Source organism: Cygnus atratus, chromosome 2 (genome assembly GCF_013377495.2).
Source record: "Cygnus atratus isolate AKBS03 ecotype Queensland, Australia chromosome 2, CAtr_DNAZoo_HiC_assembly, whole genome shotgun sequence".
NCBI classification, from domain to species: Eukaryota; Metazoa; Chordata; class Aves; order Anseriformes; family Anatidae; genus Cygnus; species Cygnus atratus.
In genome coordinates, this window is record NC_066363.1 from 139,836,749 (window position 1) to 139,854,300 (window position 17,552).

The window sequence follows — 17,552 nt, forward strand, 5'->3', positions numbered from 1 at the left end:
AACAAAAAGTTCCACTCGATATTGCCTTAAGCCAGTGCTTAAAGAGGAGCTAAGGCATTAGTAGGCTGCGTGTACATAGAATAGGGCAGCTCCAGTGCCTGTCAGAGCAGAGGAGGTGAACCTAGGCTTGTCTCTGAAAAGGGATGTTGCACCTAGAGGAACTTTTAGTGCTGGTGCAGCCTGGACTTTATCATGTGTGGTTCAGCTGTCCAGTGGAACAGAGCTGTCACCAGCCACGAGAGCAGTCCTAGTGCACAATAAACTATCAGCAAGATAAAGGAGTAATACAGCATAAAACACATAAAATGCTTCCTTGTTAATTGAAATGAATGGGAAAGAGAAACATCATAAAGTTCCTGTTTTCTGAAATAAATTTTACTTTAATACTGTATTTTTATAACATGAAATAACTTTCTGATGTGATAGGTCAACTGCTTTAATGCCTCTTCTCATGTTTTTACTAAACAGGGTTTTTTCATCATGTTTTTTTTTCATGTTTTTACCAAACAGGATTTTTTCATCCTGTGCCCAATATTTTATTAACGTTAGTTCTTCTGAGGACACACTGATGAAAATAAGCAGTTATTCATCAGTCTCTATATTTGGAAAGAGAATTTTCTTTTTCACACAGGCTTAGATTTTTCTTTCTTATTTGGATGAAAACAGACATTGTCACTATCTTCTTTTTTTGGAGTCAGTATATCAAATAAGTGTGGAACTTTGAAAGCTAGCAAATGCTCCCATATCTTTAATGTCAATTTTGTGTTTTACACTATTGATCAGTAACTGCATCTGAATTCTCCATTCAGAGATAGTATGTAATGCATTCTTTCTAAAATAGTGGAAAATGGCAAAACCAAAAGTGGACTGAAAAAAAATGTCTAACCTCTAGCACAGTAGTATCTTTCTGTCCAATTTTCACAAAGCTAACTTTTAAAAATCTCTTTTGCTATGATTTACTGATAATGGTCATTCTGTCAAGTTTTATCTGTATTTTAAGTGTTCATATCTATGGTGATAATTTTCTAATGTGGCTATAATTATCCACTTCCCTTCTCCCTCTCCTCCCACAAAATTTCTATGAATTTATAAATCAAACTCAAGATTTATTAATTAAACTCAAAATAGCATTGGTTGTTCTTGTTTTGCCATAATAGCTAGAGGAAGGTGCACAGATAGGTTTTAGTGGAAAAGGAAGAGGTTTTTAGGTTTTGCTGTTAATAGCATATCATCTATATAAACCTAAATAGTCTATTGGTTTGGGAAATATCACCCTAATGATTAGGACAAATGAACTTGGTTCCACAGTAAGGCCAAATAGAAGGAATTTAATTTGACACATTTTTTTCTTCTCAGCAAAGTTTCATTTATATCCAGCATTAATCTGATTTCTGGAAAAGAACATTCTCATGAGGGAGGATATCATACTATATGATCAGAGTTATCCTTCACTCTTTATTATGTGTTAATCTATTAATCTTGTAACTGTATTTTGTTAGTTCTCCTGGATATGCATTTCAAAATCTTTATACTATGAAATATTGCCAATTGTAAAAGCCAGATCTATCAAACTATCCATTTTGATTGTTTTTCTCCTGTAAAATTACAGAAACTTGCTTCTTGTTTTCTGCTCCATTTGTCAACTCAAGCATCTTGAATGTCTTTTATAGTTTCTCACAGAGTTATCATGGCTCCCTGGCCTAACATCCCATTGCTCTCATGCCTGAAAAGTGCTTCAGTGAGCATCCATTTAACCTTTCTTCTTGCTTAGCTCGACAACGAAAGTAAAGGCTAACTAAAAAACCGCTATAGATCCCAACAATTTGACAGTAACACTATCAAGAGTGATGAAGTCATCACTAATCCCTAAAAGCTGTCATGAGTGTCTTCACAAAATGTTTTAAATCATCAGTTCCTTAATTACTTTTTTTTCCTGTCCTTTACCGTGTTCTCTTAGCCGATTGCTCACGTTCTACTTAAGACTGACTTATGGTGAGTACTCAATAATTTTGTATGATGGACTGCTGTTACTGAAGAAGCTCTACAACTTGAGCAATTCATGATTGGAGTTTCTCAGCTATTTGCCAATTGAGGCTCCAGTTGGTTTTGGTTGGCCTTGTTTTTATTCGTTACCTCACACTTCTTCTAGAAATGCTGTTGTTGATGGAAGAAGTGACCAACATTATGTCCAAAACCTTCTCATACATAGCCCTAAACTTCAGATATGATTTTGTAATTTGTATCATGACCTGGAAGAATTGTATAGAAATCTAGCTTGCTGGATAAGGCAGGTGATGTTGGCAATATGAACTGTAAAAAGGATGAACTAGCTGGGATGTTTGTATGCACACAGAGCGAACAAATGGGCATTCATTTCTCCTGAGGAATGAGAAAAGATAGTATCTTAATTTATTTTTTTAAGTATTGCCAAAGTAATGAAATCTGTCTTTGTAGTATAATGCAGAATACATCGAAAATCTTGTTTAAACTACAAGACTATGTTTATTTTAGTTGATTAATTTTAAAGTGCCTTTGATTCCCACACAACTTTCTCAGAAGAGACCTAGTTGTATAACTGTATATTGCAGTGAGTGTACTTCATAGCTAATGTGTCTCCAGTGGTCCTCCAAGGACTATCCAACACTGGTGTGCCTCCTGCTAGAAGAGGTCTGTATTTTCCTCTGTGTACACTGTTGTCATCTTGACTGGATGCCACCTTTCCGTATAAATGCTGTGAGGTACCCAGGGTTACCCTTTCCACTTCCAAGTGTTCACCTGCACACACTTCCTAGAGGAGCCAGTGATCTTCCGTGTGGATTTTTGCAAAGATCCTGGAATAAATTTTCTGCTGAAAGCTGCACATTGAGGTGCTTTTGGGGAAGACTCACTATAAGGCAGAACCTTTAAGAGATGATCAGAAACTAAGAGTGGGGAGCATCCAGAGCTGGTCTCAGCACTGCAGAAAACCAAAGTAGGTCTGGCAGAAATACTTAATTCAGGGAACTGAACAGGATATCTGAGGATGGACCTGTTATCTGCTGACACTTGAAGGAACCAGGATGTTGTTACTCACGTGGTGTTGTTACAACATTGTAGAGTGGTGGGAAGTTTTCCACACAACATCTCTGACAACCCAGGCAGCAGAGGGCAGGGTGGGCATTTCCCTTCCTCCTGTTGAGCCCTGGGATCTAAACTGGAGGATTTCCATCTAGGCAGCCATGACTGTTTGATCCTGCACCTTCAGGCACATGTTTCAGCTCATATAAGGACTGTGGATTGAAAGCTCCATACTTAAACTGCCACGGAGCAAGTTCTTTTAGCTTGAAAACCACTGTAAAGTCATGTCCCATCAATATTTGTTATACATGCCATAGCCATTTCCAAACATACAAATTATTTTTCTGCAAATTTATAGTCTGCATTTATGTTGGATATAATTAGGTGCTGCTGGAAAAATATGCACTTTTAATCCCATCCCACCAACATGTTGAAAAAGACAGTTGAACTGGAAATTTAAAGTTTTATTTACCATGGTAAATTCCAAGTTACTGAATGAACGTGTCTCATTTCTAGTGGTCCAGCTGCTGTCCCCTCGTCTGAACAGGTCTTGGTGAAGCTGCTGCACAGCCCACCGTTCATAGATGAGCCACTGCTGGTTTAATTCACTGGATTTAATAATGGGTCTTTTCCTCATGTTAATGAAGAAACTGGACATTTTCATAATGGTTATTTTCTGCTTGCTCTTTTAGGGAGGCATCAAGACAGCTCAGTATGACCTATTCCATTTGTCCCAGACTGAAATATGAATCGTAAAAACTAAAACTAAAAAACTTAAAAACTAAAATTCATTGTATGATATCATTTATATATTGTAATGTATTGCATTGACTCCCATTCATTAGCAAAGTTTCAGTTCTATGAGTTCAACACCCCCAAGCAGCCCACAGAGATGTTACTGGGCAGAACAACTCTCATAGGAACTCCCATAGGACTGTCCATATTGCTGATGCTTTCTTACTTTTTGATCATTCCTGAAGTAGCTATCTTTTTTTTTTTTTTTTAATTTAACTGTGATAATGCACTGGCAATAGTGGAGTGTTTCTTTGAAAGAAAACTCTGTTCTTCATCAGACTTAAAGGTTTTCTTTGAAAACCATCTACCAAAACCAGGGTGCTTTCAAGAGCTGATAGCAGCACCTGCTGAATGATCCTTGTAGTACGAAACTGGAACACTTCAAAAAGATTAGACTCAAAATTAGATGCAGTGATGTATAGATGAATATGATAAATGCTCTGTAGCGGCTGAGGGAAAAACTTTGGTGTCAAAATGCTTTTCTAGGAGCGTGAACTCACTATTCTCACATGCTAGGTGGAGAAAATCTAGGTTGCTGCTAAGTCTGTATTTTTTCCTGTCATGCCATTTTGTCATGGATTAAATTTATCACAGTCAAATTTAATGTGGATGTGGTGCTTTATATTAAGTATATAACTTATTTTTATGCTAGTTTGCATAGACAGAAGGCACGTTACTTATGAAATTATGGAAAATAATGTGTTTATGATTATTTAATGCAAACGAGACAGTCTATGCATTTTCTTTATTTTATTTTCACATTCTCATCACGTTTTGAAAATGAGTTCTGATAACTGTTGCTAAAAAAGTGCACTGATTTCCACTGTTTTTTTGAAAATGGTATGTGAAATGTAAGTAAATATTCTCAGTTCTACAATATGTTCAGCACTTCAGATTGAAGTAGATGCTGCAGTTGTTTTTAGCCTAACGGTTGAAAATTATATCAAAATTTGACTTGTTACAAACTAAAAATAATAGGTATTACATAATTTCATTTAGGACCTTGTAACACAAGGCATGAAATACTGGAACTGCACAATTTTAAAAATAGTTTAAATTAAATGCCTTGACCAGCATGTACATTTGTAGGCAGTAGTGCTGCAGCAAGGCACTAATCAGCTAAGTACCATAATCCTCCTTATAGGGTAAATTCTTACTTGACCTCCAGCTATATACAGCACATGGTAACAGCATTAAACTGTAACACTCCTCTCATGCTCTCAATAGCTTCCCATTGGGTCAGCTCTCTGACTTGAATTGCTGCTTCATATTCTAGATTTTTTTTTCCTGATGCCTTATATTTTGTAATTGCATTTTGAGGGAAGGGAAAGGATCATAAAGTATATTTCAAAAACTGCGTCTCAACATTAAGAGACTTTTTATGTGATTTTGCTGAACCTAGAGGATTAAATGAGAGACCTAGCCAGAACAGAAATTGATGTATTCTCATGAACCCGAGGCTTCCTACTACCCAGATGTGCAGTGGCTGATCAGAAGGTAAAGCAGGGAAGAAAGGTGCTAAATGTGTTGTGTGAAAATGATGTGTAACGTTCAGCATTTTTTGTTCTCGTGGGGATATTAGGAAGATATTTTTTATTTTTAGCAAAACAGCCCATGGGAGGTACAAAAAAACTTTTTATAGTGCTTCAGGTATTTGAGAATAGTATCTTTATTGAAGTCCTGTACTTTAATTTAGTTTTTTAAATTGGATTTTATTGTCTGTGACTTAGAAATATTTCTTGCAAAGTTGGATTTCCTCTCATAAAAATAGCATATGCAGCATTTTGGATTTTACTTGAATTTTATATTATTTGAAGTACTTTTTAGTAACAGTTTAGTATTGTATTAACTCTTTCTTGTGCTTCAGTATTTACGTGACCTACTATTCTTCTAACACCCCAGGTTCTAAAGTCATTTGAATCCTGCTGTATGTCAGCTGTTAATTGATTACACCCTTCTGGAAATGATTTCTTTGGTGTCAGTACCGAGACAGACAACTAGAATGCATATTCTGAGCAATTATTCTAGAAAGAGATTAGCCCATTGAGCATTGTTTTTATGATTAGCTTTTTTAACAAAAGATTTTACAGAGAATAAGTGAGATATTTCTTGTGTATATTTGCAGTGGAGATCATTAGCAAAATACCCATTTTGAAAATGTTCAAAAATATAAGTAAAGACAAATCTCAGAATTTTTTACTTATTTGAAAAAGGTAAGCATTCAGCAGTATAGCTGAATGAACAGTAGGATGGAAATACAGTTAGTTTATTTTTCTAAAATCAAATCATATAAATTAAGGGCTGCTGAAAACTCGGTCGTAATTAAAGGAGGACAAAAACATTTCTACTGGTAGTCCCATTTTCCTTCCCATGATATTCTTGATGTAATAAAAACCTGTGAAACAAACTCATTGCTAAAGTATTTGTAGATTAGCAAGGAGTATTTAAAATCACTAGTACTGTTCAGTGGTTCCTCGTTTTTTTCCAGGTTATAACTTATTTCCCCACAAACTGAAATTAGCCCTTCAAAGCTGCAATGCTGATTTGTGCTGAATTGCTAATATAGCAAATATATGATTCTGAAGAAATTGTATTGCTTTATGTCTGTGCAGTCACATCAAGTTCAAAGCAAAGTCGCTATCAGTGGTGAATTTCATTATGTTAACGATTTTGTTACCACAGATTTCCTTTCATCCCATCATTACCAGCCTGCAGTCAGTGAACTTGTATTTTCTGATAAAATCTAATAGAGATCAACATCCACAGTATTACTCTCATGCTCCTGTAAATTTTATAATCATCATTGCAAACTTAGTTCATTATTGTTTGGAGATACTTAGCTGGAAGGTATTTTAATGTTTCAGAATGTGGTTGCGATAAAATTTGTAAGGCATAGCTGAAATGAAGAATGAAGTAATGTCTCAGATGAACTTTACTTAATGAATTTCTTAGATATCCGAGAGTTAAATGTACTTCAGCACAGCCTGTTTAAAACCATATTGGTCAAGAAATCTGAGAAATACCTTTTCTTTTTATCAGAGTAGGCTGTTTAAATGATTTAGCTTGAAATAGTTGCATACATTACTTCTTTTTAGGTGTGAGAACCCAAGGAGAGGGGAATAGACAGATCAGAAAATCAATGTAGTATAAAAGTAGGCAGTATAGAAGAACTGCAAAAAGAGATCTAAGAGATCTGGAGCTGCTTAGAAGTCAGAAAAAGCTGCTTTTTTTAGGAAGGTGGAGCCACAGGTGCTTTTGGAGTGTGTGCGGAATAACTTCTCATGCACAGTGTGACTCAGCAAAACCAGAGCAGTTTTAAGAAATCTCTAATTGAGAGCAGCCCTGAGGAGAAGGACCTGGGGGTGTTGGTTGACGAGAAGCTTGACATTAGCTGGCAATGTGTGCTGGCAGTCGAGAAAGCCAGCCTTATCCTGGGCTGCATCAAACCTCTGCTCTGCTCTCCTGAAGTGCTGCATTCAGCTTTGGGGCTCCCAGCGCAAGAAGGACATGGAAGTATTGTAATGAGTCCAGAAGAGGGCCATGAAGATGCTCAGAGGGCTGGAGCACCTCTCCTGTGAGGACAGGCTGAGGGAGCTGGGGTTGTTCAGCCTGGAGAAGAGAAGGCCCCAGGCAGACCTTACAGCGGCCTTCCAGTGCCTAAAGGGGGCTACAGGAAAGCTGGGGAGGGACTCTTGGTCAGGGGGTGTAGGGATAGGGCAAGGGGGAATAAGTCTTAAACTAAAATAGGGTAGGTTTATATATTCGGAAGAAATTCTTCACTCAGCGGGCGGTGAGGCCCTGGCACAGGCTGCCCAGAGAAGCTGTGGATGCCCCATCCCTGGTGGTGCTCAAGGCCAGGCTGGATGGGGCTTTGGGCAACCTGGTCTGGGGGGAGGTGTCCCTGCCCATGGCAGGGGGGTGGGACTGGGTGGGCTTTCAGGTTTCTCCCAACCCAAACCATTCAGTGATTCTATGATTCTATATGTAGAGAATGTGAAAAGGAGTTAAATCAATACCAGCTAGTCTCTTACAAATACTTCCAAAATAGGTAAGCATTTTGCAGATTCCCCAGTAGGGCAAAGGAAGTCTGAGGAAATCATTTCTTAAGAGCACCTGTCAGTGAAATACCAGAGATCTCCCTGGAAAGGGCAGCTGGATCTTAATTTTGCACTGGAAGTTTTCAGGGATCTTTGCATGCTCAGGATTTTTGGTTGCAAAGTCTGCAGCACACTCAGCTCACCTTCTTGCAGCCTAGAAGTTTTTTTGCAAGGTGTTATGATGGCGCTTTATCTGCTCCCTGGCTCTGTTGTAAAACAAGTGCCTGTCTGGCCGTTGAATATAAGGCATTAAACTGTAAAAGTGTGAAAGAGTAGGACTATTCTTACCTGATCACTCAGCAACCAACAAATGCTGTTTTCCTGACAGGTGTAGGCTAGTAATGGAGAAACAAAGCTGTGCTGGCTGTGTTTGATGAGGTCTCTAACAAGAAGCCTCATCTCTTGCATGGCTTTTATGGCAGAGTTCCAGTGGGAAATGTGAATTTTTACTTGCTCTGCATTATTCTTTCATGTACTGAAAGTAGTGCATTTTGCAAACAGCTAAGCAAGAATACAGTATGTGCAGGGCAAATATCTTCAGTTTTAAATTTCCAGTATTCCTTGCGAAGTTATAGGAAATAGAAAACAAATTAGAGTATTGTTTGGCAAGTTAAAATTAGGTCTTAAAAGTAGGTGACCAATATTTGATTTTCAGGTAGTTGATCATGGCTCAGGCCCACTGAGCCCCTAGTAATTTTTTTGTAATTGACCTTAAACTTCTTATTTATAAAAATCTCTCAATATGAGTTCAGGTACCCATATGTTTGGAGATATCTTTAGAATTATATTTTCTTGAACATTTTCTTCAGTTATGAAAAAACAGTTATAAACAGTTATAAACATATTTCTTCAGATATGTCTTCTATTCATCTGAGAACAAGATTAGTAGCCAGGAACATCTGAGGTCTAGTTTTTACTGTGATACAAATACTTCTTGTATTACAGTGTTTTTGAATATTTGTAGCTTTTGGAATGTGGTGAAATTTGCTTTTTCATATTTCCTTTTCCTTGATACTTTTGGGTTCATTTTTATAAATCTAAAACAAAGCATATGGGGGTTTTCTCCTCATGGAATAATACAGATGAATGGCAAAGATTTTTAAGCTATTTAGTTGCATTACTGAAATCAGAGCCATCAAAACAGAATAGCCATGTTATATTCTCCTATGCCATATTTTAAGTACATATATTGCTATTATAGTATGGGGGAGTTGAATAATTAACTGCATGAGCAGGTCAGGTTGCTTTTTCATAGTACTAGTGATATCTGTAGTGCAGTGCAAGTAACATTTCCACCAGCGTAAGGTTAAGAGAGATGTGTTAAAAGCATAAATGTCATGTATTGGTAAAAATAATAATGATAATTAATGATAATCAGTAGAAAATATGTTTCAGTTTCCGTATCAGAAAAATGAATTTTGAATAGACTGTGTCCGACAGGTTTGTGTAGGTTCTAGAACTTTCGAGGCCTAGTTGAGGTTTTATTTCATTAGTGGTTCAAAGGAGCAGTAGTCACTGTGGCCTTGCGGCATGGCAGCCTGTTCAGACGAGGGGACAGTCCCTTAGGGAAGAGGTGCATCGTGCGTCCTGCCAGCAGAGATGGGGGCCGTGGGCTGAGGACCGGGCTGAGGACCAGGCCGTATCCAGCAGCGCTGGCGCTCCCTGGAAGTTGGGCTCACTTCAGTGTGCCAGGAAGGGGACGGTGTGGGCACCTTCTGTGGTGTAGCTGTGGGGGGAGGTACGCCAGGACAGGCTTTTACTAAGGTGTCTTAAAGGTAGTTAACGGTGAGGAGTGGATTAGACAAAGGCTCATGAAGGTGAGTCAGAATTAGTGTGACCTAAAAATAGCAGTGACCGACCATAAGTTTGTGAGTGCTGTACCTCCTACCATGATTTAACAGCGCTGTTTCAAAATGTAGATGTGGACTGTACAACTGTGTTCGTTGCAGGTATTTTTAAAATGAAGAAGAGTGGCTAATGGTGAAGGGGGGCTGTTTGCAGCATGGAGACCCTGAAAGAAAAGGTCAGGCTTGAGTACCGCGCGGCATGGTGACCACTGGGCAGGATGAGCCCTCTCCAGCTGGCCAGGTTCCTGGCTGGTCGGGTGCGTGGGTGCGCTTCGTTTGCGTCTCATGGATAGGATTCAGCTTCTGCCATTTGATCCTGGGGTGAAGTTCGATCCCTTCAGCAGAGATGAAATTGATTAGAAAGATAGTCTGGTAGTCCCAATCAGCATAGGCAAGGAATTATAAGTGGTGACTTTTATCTGGCAGGCTGCTTTCGCCAAAGAAGAAAGTTGGGTTTTCAGGAAGGTCCTTTCTCTTCCAGGTGGCCTGATAGTTGCCTTATGCAGGGCACCTGCATAAGGCTGTTTCTTCCATGAAAGGCTGGAGTAGATGGAGGATTCAGCTGATCTTTACGTTGCTGTCAACCATAGGTGTTGTTCCTATATTCATGTCTAGGCAACAAAATAGAGGAGAGGCAGTGACTGCTTGTGGTGAATGGTTTGAAAATGTTTGTTTAAGAGGTATAAAAATACAGTGCTCTGTTGGCACATCCTCCATTCATTAACATAGTTCATGCTAGAAAAAAAAAAAGGTGGATTTTTTAGAAATCTTGTGCCAGTTCCATAGATGATACATTTTCCTGATAGAAGTACGTTTGTCTCAGCAAAAAGGCTACAATAAGTGGTTTTGCTTGTACCAAAATTCCTTCTTTTTCATCCCTTCCCATGACATTATATCAGCAATGTTTCCAGAAGAGATTTGTCTTCTACTCTTTGCATTACTATGAGGACAGTGTGACATGAAGTCATATATATAAATCTATCTACCTATCTAGATATATTATACATAATATGTATATATTTGTATACATAAATATATAATCTCCCAAAATGTGGCTAAAACACTTCTAGCTATACTATTACTTGTATTACTACAGATACATATATGCCTATGTTTGATCCTGAAGAATGTGTAGACTTAGTATGCTCCAAGGCATATGTGAGATTTTTCAAACTGGATTATGCACAGTTCTGTGTTTTACACAGTTCATGATGGACTTGGTCCGGTAAACCACACTTCTGAGGGTGGTGTTTTGATGTCTTGGAGGAACAAGTCCATGCAAAAATCTGTGACTGTAAATATACTCAACTCCGTATGTAATACAAACTCAGTATACACAGTGTGAATGTTAACAGTAGAGTATATGTACATACCATGTGAACACATACTTGTTGCAATCTTGCAGTGAAATCCACATGGATGATGCCATATGCATTGAGTGCATATGCATTTATTTCAATCGGATTTGCATAGGGATAAAAGATTTTGCCTACATGGGGAAAAGAATCGAGAAATTTGGCACATTTTTAATAGGGGCATGGCAGAAACTTTCAGCAGTGTTGGTAATTTGCAATTGGAACATCTTAATTTGGGATGTGACATATTTTTTTTCGGCTGAAGTATTTAACTGAAAAGTGCGTATCTTCCTTAAAGTAAGTTTCTACATCTAATCTCTGTTGTTTTAATGAAAACTTCTGTGTCTTTGCAACTCTCTGATTCTGGTAGTTCTGTTGTCCTGGTTGTCTGTTCCTGTTGTCTGTTCTGGTTTTAGACTTATGAAACTGTTTGTGTCACATGAGAACGATTCAGCCTGACGCCCCAGCAGCAGAAGCAATAGAGTTTTTGTTAAACGTACAGAGGTTATGATTTCTGCTGGTACCAACATGACACTTTATTAAGACAGATAGGACATCTTAACTTCACCATAAACAAATAGGCATCCAAGTGATGCTGATATTACTTGTCATCCTTCACAGGAAGAGTTGCACTTTTGCAAGATTGAATTAGTTTCCTTGTTTGTAGATGCTGTTGTAAGGCTAAAATACTTTAATGTTTTTGGGGCTAGACTGGGTCCAAATCTTTCAGGCACTGTTTAATGACCCTGTATGGTACCTAAGACAGGATGCCAATTTGCCAGCCACCCCCCTGCACACCCTCCTCTAACACAACTGTGGTTTTCCCTTGCTGAGCAGCGACTTCCTTTCTGGCTGAGAGAGCAGTGCTTTCTCTCCTAGTCCCTTAGGCAGAGCCTTTTCTGCCCGCTTTCCTGGGCACCAGGGAGGCCTGTTTTTCCTTCTCTCCTTCACAAAGTTGAAGCCTTTCTTTATTCCTTCTAAGACAGCTGTTGCAACTGCAGGCTGCACCTTTGCTATTCTTTCCCTGTCCTCGACAGTAGGTAGGGTTGCCATGGTGCTGTCTGCGAGGCTGCCCTTCAGGATCAGAGGCCATTTGGGAGGGTAGAAAATATTTTCAAAGGGTTCTTAATTGCAAAGATGGAACAAAATGTAAGAGCAAAGGTCTGATAACACAGTAATAATTCCAGATTCCTGCAGGGAACTCCTCCAGCTCCATCTGGGGTACTGAGTACCAAGCTGGATGTGTCTGGAAGAGGCATTTTGAATGCTCATTATCCTTTGAGGATTGATAAAGGCACAATCTGAAGCTCCAGTCTGTTTTTCGGTATGAATCACTACTCCGTCTTTAATTGATCCCTTCTATTCAAGATACAAGCAATGATATCGAACAAATGTAACCAACAATATATCAAACGGACTGTATGTAACATTTTTAATATTCCAGGCAGATCTCCTATTAGGATATAACCAATAATAAAATCAAAGGCTTCAGTCAGTTATTTGCCAATGTCAGGAAAGAATAGCTGTTGATAATTTTTTTATTATTATTTTTTATTATTTTTTTGCTTTCCCCAGGATCCTCAACAATTTTCTGTGGCTAGATATGGTCTATGGCAAAGAGTGGTACTGGAGATCTATTTTGGTATCTGGCTGGTGTGTTTTCTTCAAATGCTTGGACCAACACTATTGCTAATAGTAGGGATGAGAAGGATTTTTTTGTCAAGCCAGGCAGGAGTTTGAGGATCTCTGCTTTCATATGCAATACAAAAAAAAAAAGTTTTGTTTTCTGACTTAAGGTAGAACATCTGATTTAGACAACTGCTGCCATTGGATCTTCGTCTGTCCTCTTTTCTGCCCTTGGTACACATCATAGTTTTGTGGGAATGGAAATGTATGTTTTTAAGCAATAATGGCTGCTAAAAGATCAAACTAATGTAGTGATCCATCTAATCTTAATTTCTGCAGTGATTATAAAACCCTGTGAAATAGAAGTATGTGGTCAAGTTATATCACTTGAGAAAGATTAGAAAAGATTATAAAATTTTGGTACTTTGTAAAGCAGTTATGACTATAAAATAGTGTAAATATTTGTATTTTATATTTTATGATGTTGTATTAGCATTTTTCCTTAAAGACTGTTTTTGGTTTAAACTATACACTATAAACATGCAGCATGACATACTTTCTTTAATTTAGTACAGAGAATGTGCAAACGCATTCACACAGAAATGGCAATGAATGTTTTCTTGTTTGTTTGTTTTTCCATCAGCCGGTCATTGTATCATTTAGTTAGCATTAGCTGTATATTTATGCTATAGGAAATATTGACAGAATTCTCTTCCTTCTTTCTTGTCATTATTATTTAGGAAAAGAAGCCCATCAATATCAAGAGAACAGAACAGAAGATACGACCAAAGGGAAGAGAGAGACGAATACTCACAGTATGCTCCATCAGACAGTGCGATGCCCAGGTCACCATCAGATTATTCAGATAGGCGGTCGCAGCGTGGGCCACAGTTATATGAAGAACCTGAACTGGGTGATTATAGGGATTCCAACAGGAGGAGTCGCAGGCGTTCCAAGGAGTATCCGGTAGAAGAGGAGGATGCACAGAACAGAGAAGAATATGAAAGGCAGCGGAGAGAAGAGGAATACCAGGCACGATACAGAAGTGATCCTAATTTGGCTCGTTACCCAGTCAAGCCACAACCGTATGAGGAACAAATGCGTATCCATGCTGAAGTGTCCCGAGCACGACACGAGCGGAGACATAGCGATGTCTCATTGGCAAATACCGAATTGGAGGATTCCCGGATATCTATGCTGAGGATGGAGCGACCATCAAGGCAAAGATCTGTGTCTGAGCGCAGAGCTGCCATGGAAAATCAACGTTCATACTCTATGGAAAGAACTCGAGAAGCTCAGGGACCAAGTCCCAATCGTCAGAGGACCACAAATCATAGCCCTCCTACACCTAGGAGGAGTCCAATTCCTCTGGAAAGACCAGACATGAGGCGCTCTGATTCATTAAGGAAACAACACCATTTGGATCCCAATTCTGCCGTACGGAAAACAAAACGTGAAAAGATGGAGACCATGTTACGGAATGATTCACTCAGCTCAGACCAGTCTGAATCTGTCAGACCTCCACCACCAAAGCCCCATAAAACAAAAAAGGGAGGTAAAATGCGCCAGGTTTCTTTAAGTAGCTCAGAAGAAGAATTGGCATCCACTCCAGAGTACACGAGTTGTGATGATGTGGAGATTGAAAGTGAAAGTGTTAGTGAAAAAGGTAAGATTACTAACTTTTTTTTTTACTATTTCAATGTATAGATGTGGTTTGGTTTCCGTTTCATTATATGGTTATTTTATGTATTAGAATTGATTGCAAACGCATATCTACAGCCCTTCAGATATGACTGAGGTTTGTTATGATGGGGGTTTTGTTTTTCTGATTTTGTGTTTCATTTATTTAAATCTCAGTGTAACAATTTACATGGAAAAGAGTGTCACAGCTGCTAGACATATCTGGATATGTTTAAGGAAAAATGTACCTTTTGAAATAGTTAATTAAATTTGTAAGTTATCTCAAGCTGGGCTGTCACGCAAGGCCATGGTTTCACGTCCATTAACACTAGATTTGTGTACTCCTGGATCACACATGAGTGCGAATTTGATCTGGATCAAGCGTGGGTGCATGACCGCATTTCTGTTGTATTAACTAGAGCACATGATGCAGAGCTTATGCCAGTTTCATTCTGGCTGCTGTAGGTTAAAGAGCATCTGATCTGGAGAAAAAAAAAAGAAGTATGCAAATTTAACTCATTCAAGTTTTTTTAAAAATTGAAATGACTAAGGTGATTTATATCAATGGAGGTTCCTTACTGCTGTGGGGCTATGGTGCTTTTGATTTTAGTGCTTTTTAGGATTTGTGATGTTGCAGTTACTCCGTTATTGGAAAGAAAATCTAAGATTAATTGAAATGATTCTCAACCTATGCAATGGTCATGTATGTCTTAAATATGGAAGCATTGGGGACCAGCAGTTTAAACTGAATCTAGTTAATATTAGTTCACTTGCTTTCATGTATTTTGTTGATCTAAAATGCAATAGTTATGACTTGTTTTCAATTATTTTTATGCCAGTGCATCTTTACTAATGCTCATGAGTGGTGTGTACCCCTTAATAACAATGCTCAAGATATGAACAGGGGGTAGAAAGAAGTTCCTTTCAGTGTTCATCTGCTACTGTGAATTGGGATTAGAAAATTCACTGTTTGTTGTAAATACTACTATCAAGTTGGTTTTGAAGTACATAAGTCATTGGAGGTGAAACTACAATGAATTTTTATATGTTGATAGCAGCAACCATGGTCTGATACCCAAGGGGCAAAATAGTGTAAAATGGAAGGAAATTTGGCCCAGAGTTGAAGTAGACAGTCACATTCACTTCATCAAACAGCTGTGATGAAATCCTTATCTCATTAGTCTTCCTGACAAGCAGCAAAACTCCTATGAACTTCAGGGTGTTCATGATTTTATTCTTAGTAGCAACCTTGAGGAAAATAGAACCAATCAATTTCTGGGGAATAGTAACAAAGTGCTATTTAGTGAAATTCACTAAACGTATTATACAGAAAAATACACAATATATTATTTGTATATGTAACGCACAAAACATACATATAAATCATACTATACAAAAATGTTAAATTCTTTGTCACCATAATAAACTGGCATAAATTAGAGTTTTCACTTAGATAATTTCATATTTTAACTATCACAGAAAGCACATTATTACTGATAACAATAGTTAATGATAATGTCATCTCTCTCCTGATTTCTCAGGTAGTGAATGGAGCTAAATCAAGCATGTATTTGATAAACGAATGAAAAAAGCTTGAGAAATCTTATGGGAAAATGCCCTGTTTTATGTTTTGCTGTTCTTGAGTGAATTACCATGTGTGGTTTTCATGTCATAGCTGCATCAGCATGGCCCAGTGGTGGCCTGTGACTAGAACTGGGTTGGAGAACAGCCCTGCTTTTTAAGAGAGGACAAGAGCCACTGCTTGAGCTGGGGAAGAGCTCTGCCTGCTTCTGACTGTGCCTGCTTCCAGCTGGAGCTGGCGGCTTCTCTTTCTGGTCTTGCTGACGTGCTGGGAGGCAGGGACCGTGCACAGAGCAGGCAGCTAAGCCAGCAGTTGCACCCGTTCCCAGAGGCAGAGCCAGCTGCAGCAGCCCTGCTCGTGGTATCAGACGATAACCTCAGCCCCTCCGTGCTTCTCCTCCACCCTTACTCCTGGAGCAGAAGCTCCTGGAAAGGATTTGTTTGCGTTTGGGAAGGTTTAGGAAGGTTTGGCTTCTGCTGGGCGTGGGATGGAGCGGGGAGGTCTGCTAGGATGAAGCCTTCACAGCTGCTGCTGACAGGCCCGCAAAGTCCTACCTCTTTATTTTTGTCAATTTCTGCTACCATGTTGAGCAGCCTGCAAACAGAGTCCATATAAGCAAGCGATTTCTTCTTGAATACCACCAAAAGGAATCCAGCACATAAAAGCCCATCGGTCTCCTTTGTATTGCACTACAATATGTCCTTTTGATCAAATGGCAATTAATTATTTTAAACACCTCCTATAAAATGGGCTTCTCCTCCCTGTGGATTACTTCCTTCCTGCCCTACAGGACTCCTCAGCCCTGAGGATTTCTCAGCTGCCCTTCCAAGTCACACACAAAGCCTCTTTTGCCAGAGAGGAATTGTTAACCCCAAAACATTTGGCCTTGGAGTTGCAGTTGGAGGGTGGCAGTGTTAGACTGAGAATTTGGATGCAGTTATAATGAGTTATTTGAAAGGAGAGAATAACTTGTTCTCCATCTCCTTCTCTATGGAGTATCCATATCTTTTCACAGACTCTGCAAATAAATATTAACAACTGCTCAGCTGTGAGGAGCAGTTTGAGCCTGAGCTGCAGGAGCAGCTGTTCACTGAACTCCATCTGAGATTTTACATCGTCCTGATGCTGGTTTGGAGAAACTAGCCTGAGAATTGTGAATTATCCTAAAATGTAGGAAAACTTATAAACTCTAAAGAGGGCTGCAGTTTACCTTTTTAAGCTTGTCATCTCCAAAAGTAAAAGGATCGATATGTATATATGACTGAAACATATATATGCATAAGAAATTAAGGTAACCATTTTGTTTTACAAGTCCAAAAGAGACACAGACCAACTGCTGGATTGAGAGCTCTGGGAAGAGCATCCAGTAACAAAGAATGTCTGTGACTTTAAGTATTTGGGTCTGGTCTCATTTCAGTAGCTGTCTGCTTTAAGGTAATCTCTCCTTAATTTAAAAAATAAATGTAATCTGACTGTTTTCAGGGGGGAGACAGGACAAAGTTCTTTTTCTGCG

At 38.8% G+C, this 17,552-nt stretch overlaps 1 protein-coding gene across 38 annotated transcripts in view; it reads left to right on the plus strand.

Annotated features, from left to right (window-relative positions):
* Window positions 1-17,552, plus strand: part of RIMS2 (regulating synaptic membrane exocytosis 2) — a 459,423-nt gene that overhangs the window by 182,873 nt on the left and 258,998 nt on the right. For all 38 annotated transcript variants that reach the window (XM_050709066.1, XM_035546281.2, XM_050709068.1 and 35 more), the window contains one exon: window positions 13,518-14,443. In XM_050709066.1, the coding sequence (XP_050565023.1) occupies window positions 13,518-14,443 (926 nt within the window). The remainder of the gene's footprint in view (window positions 1-13,517; window positions 14,444-17,552) is intronic.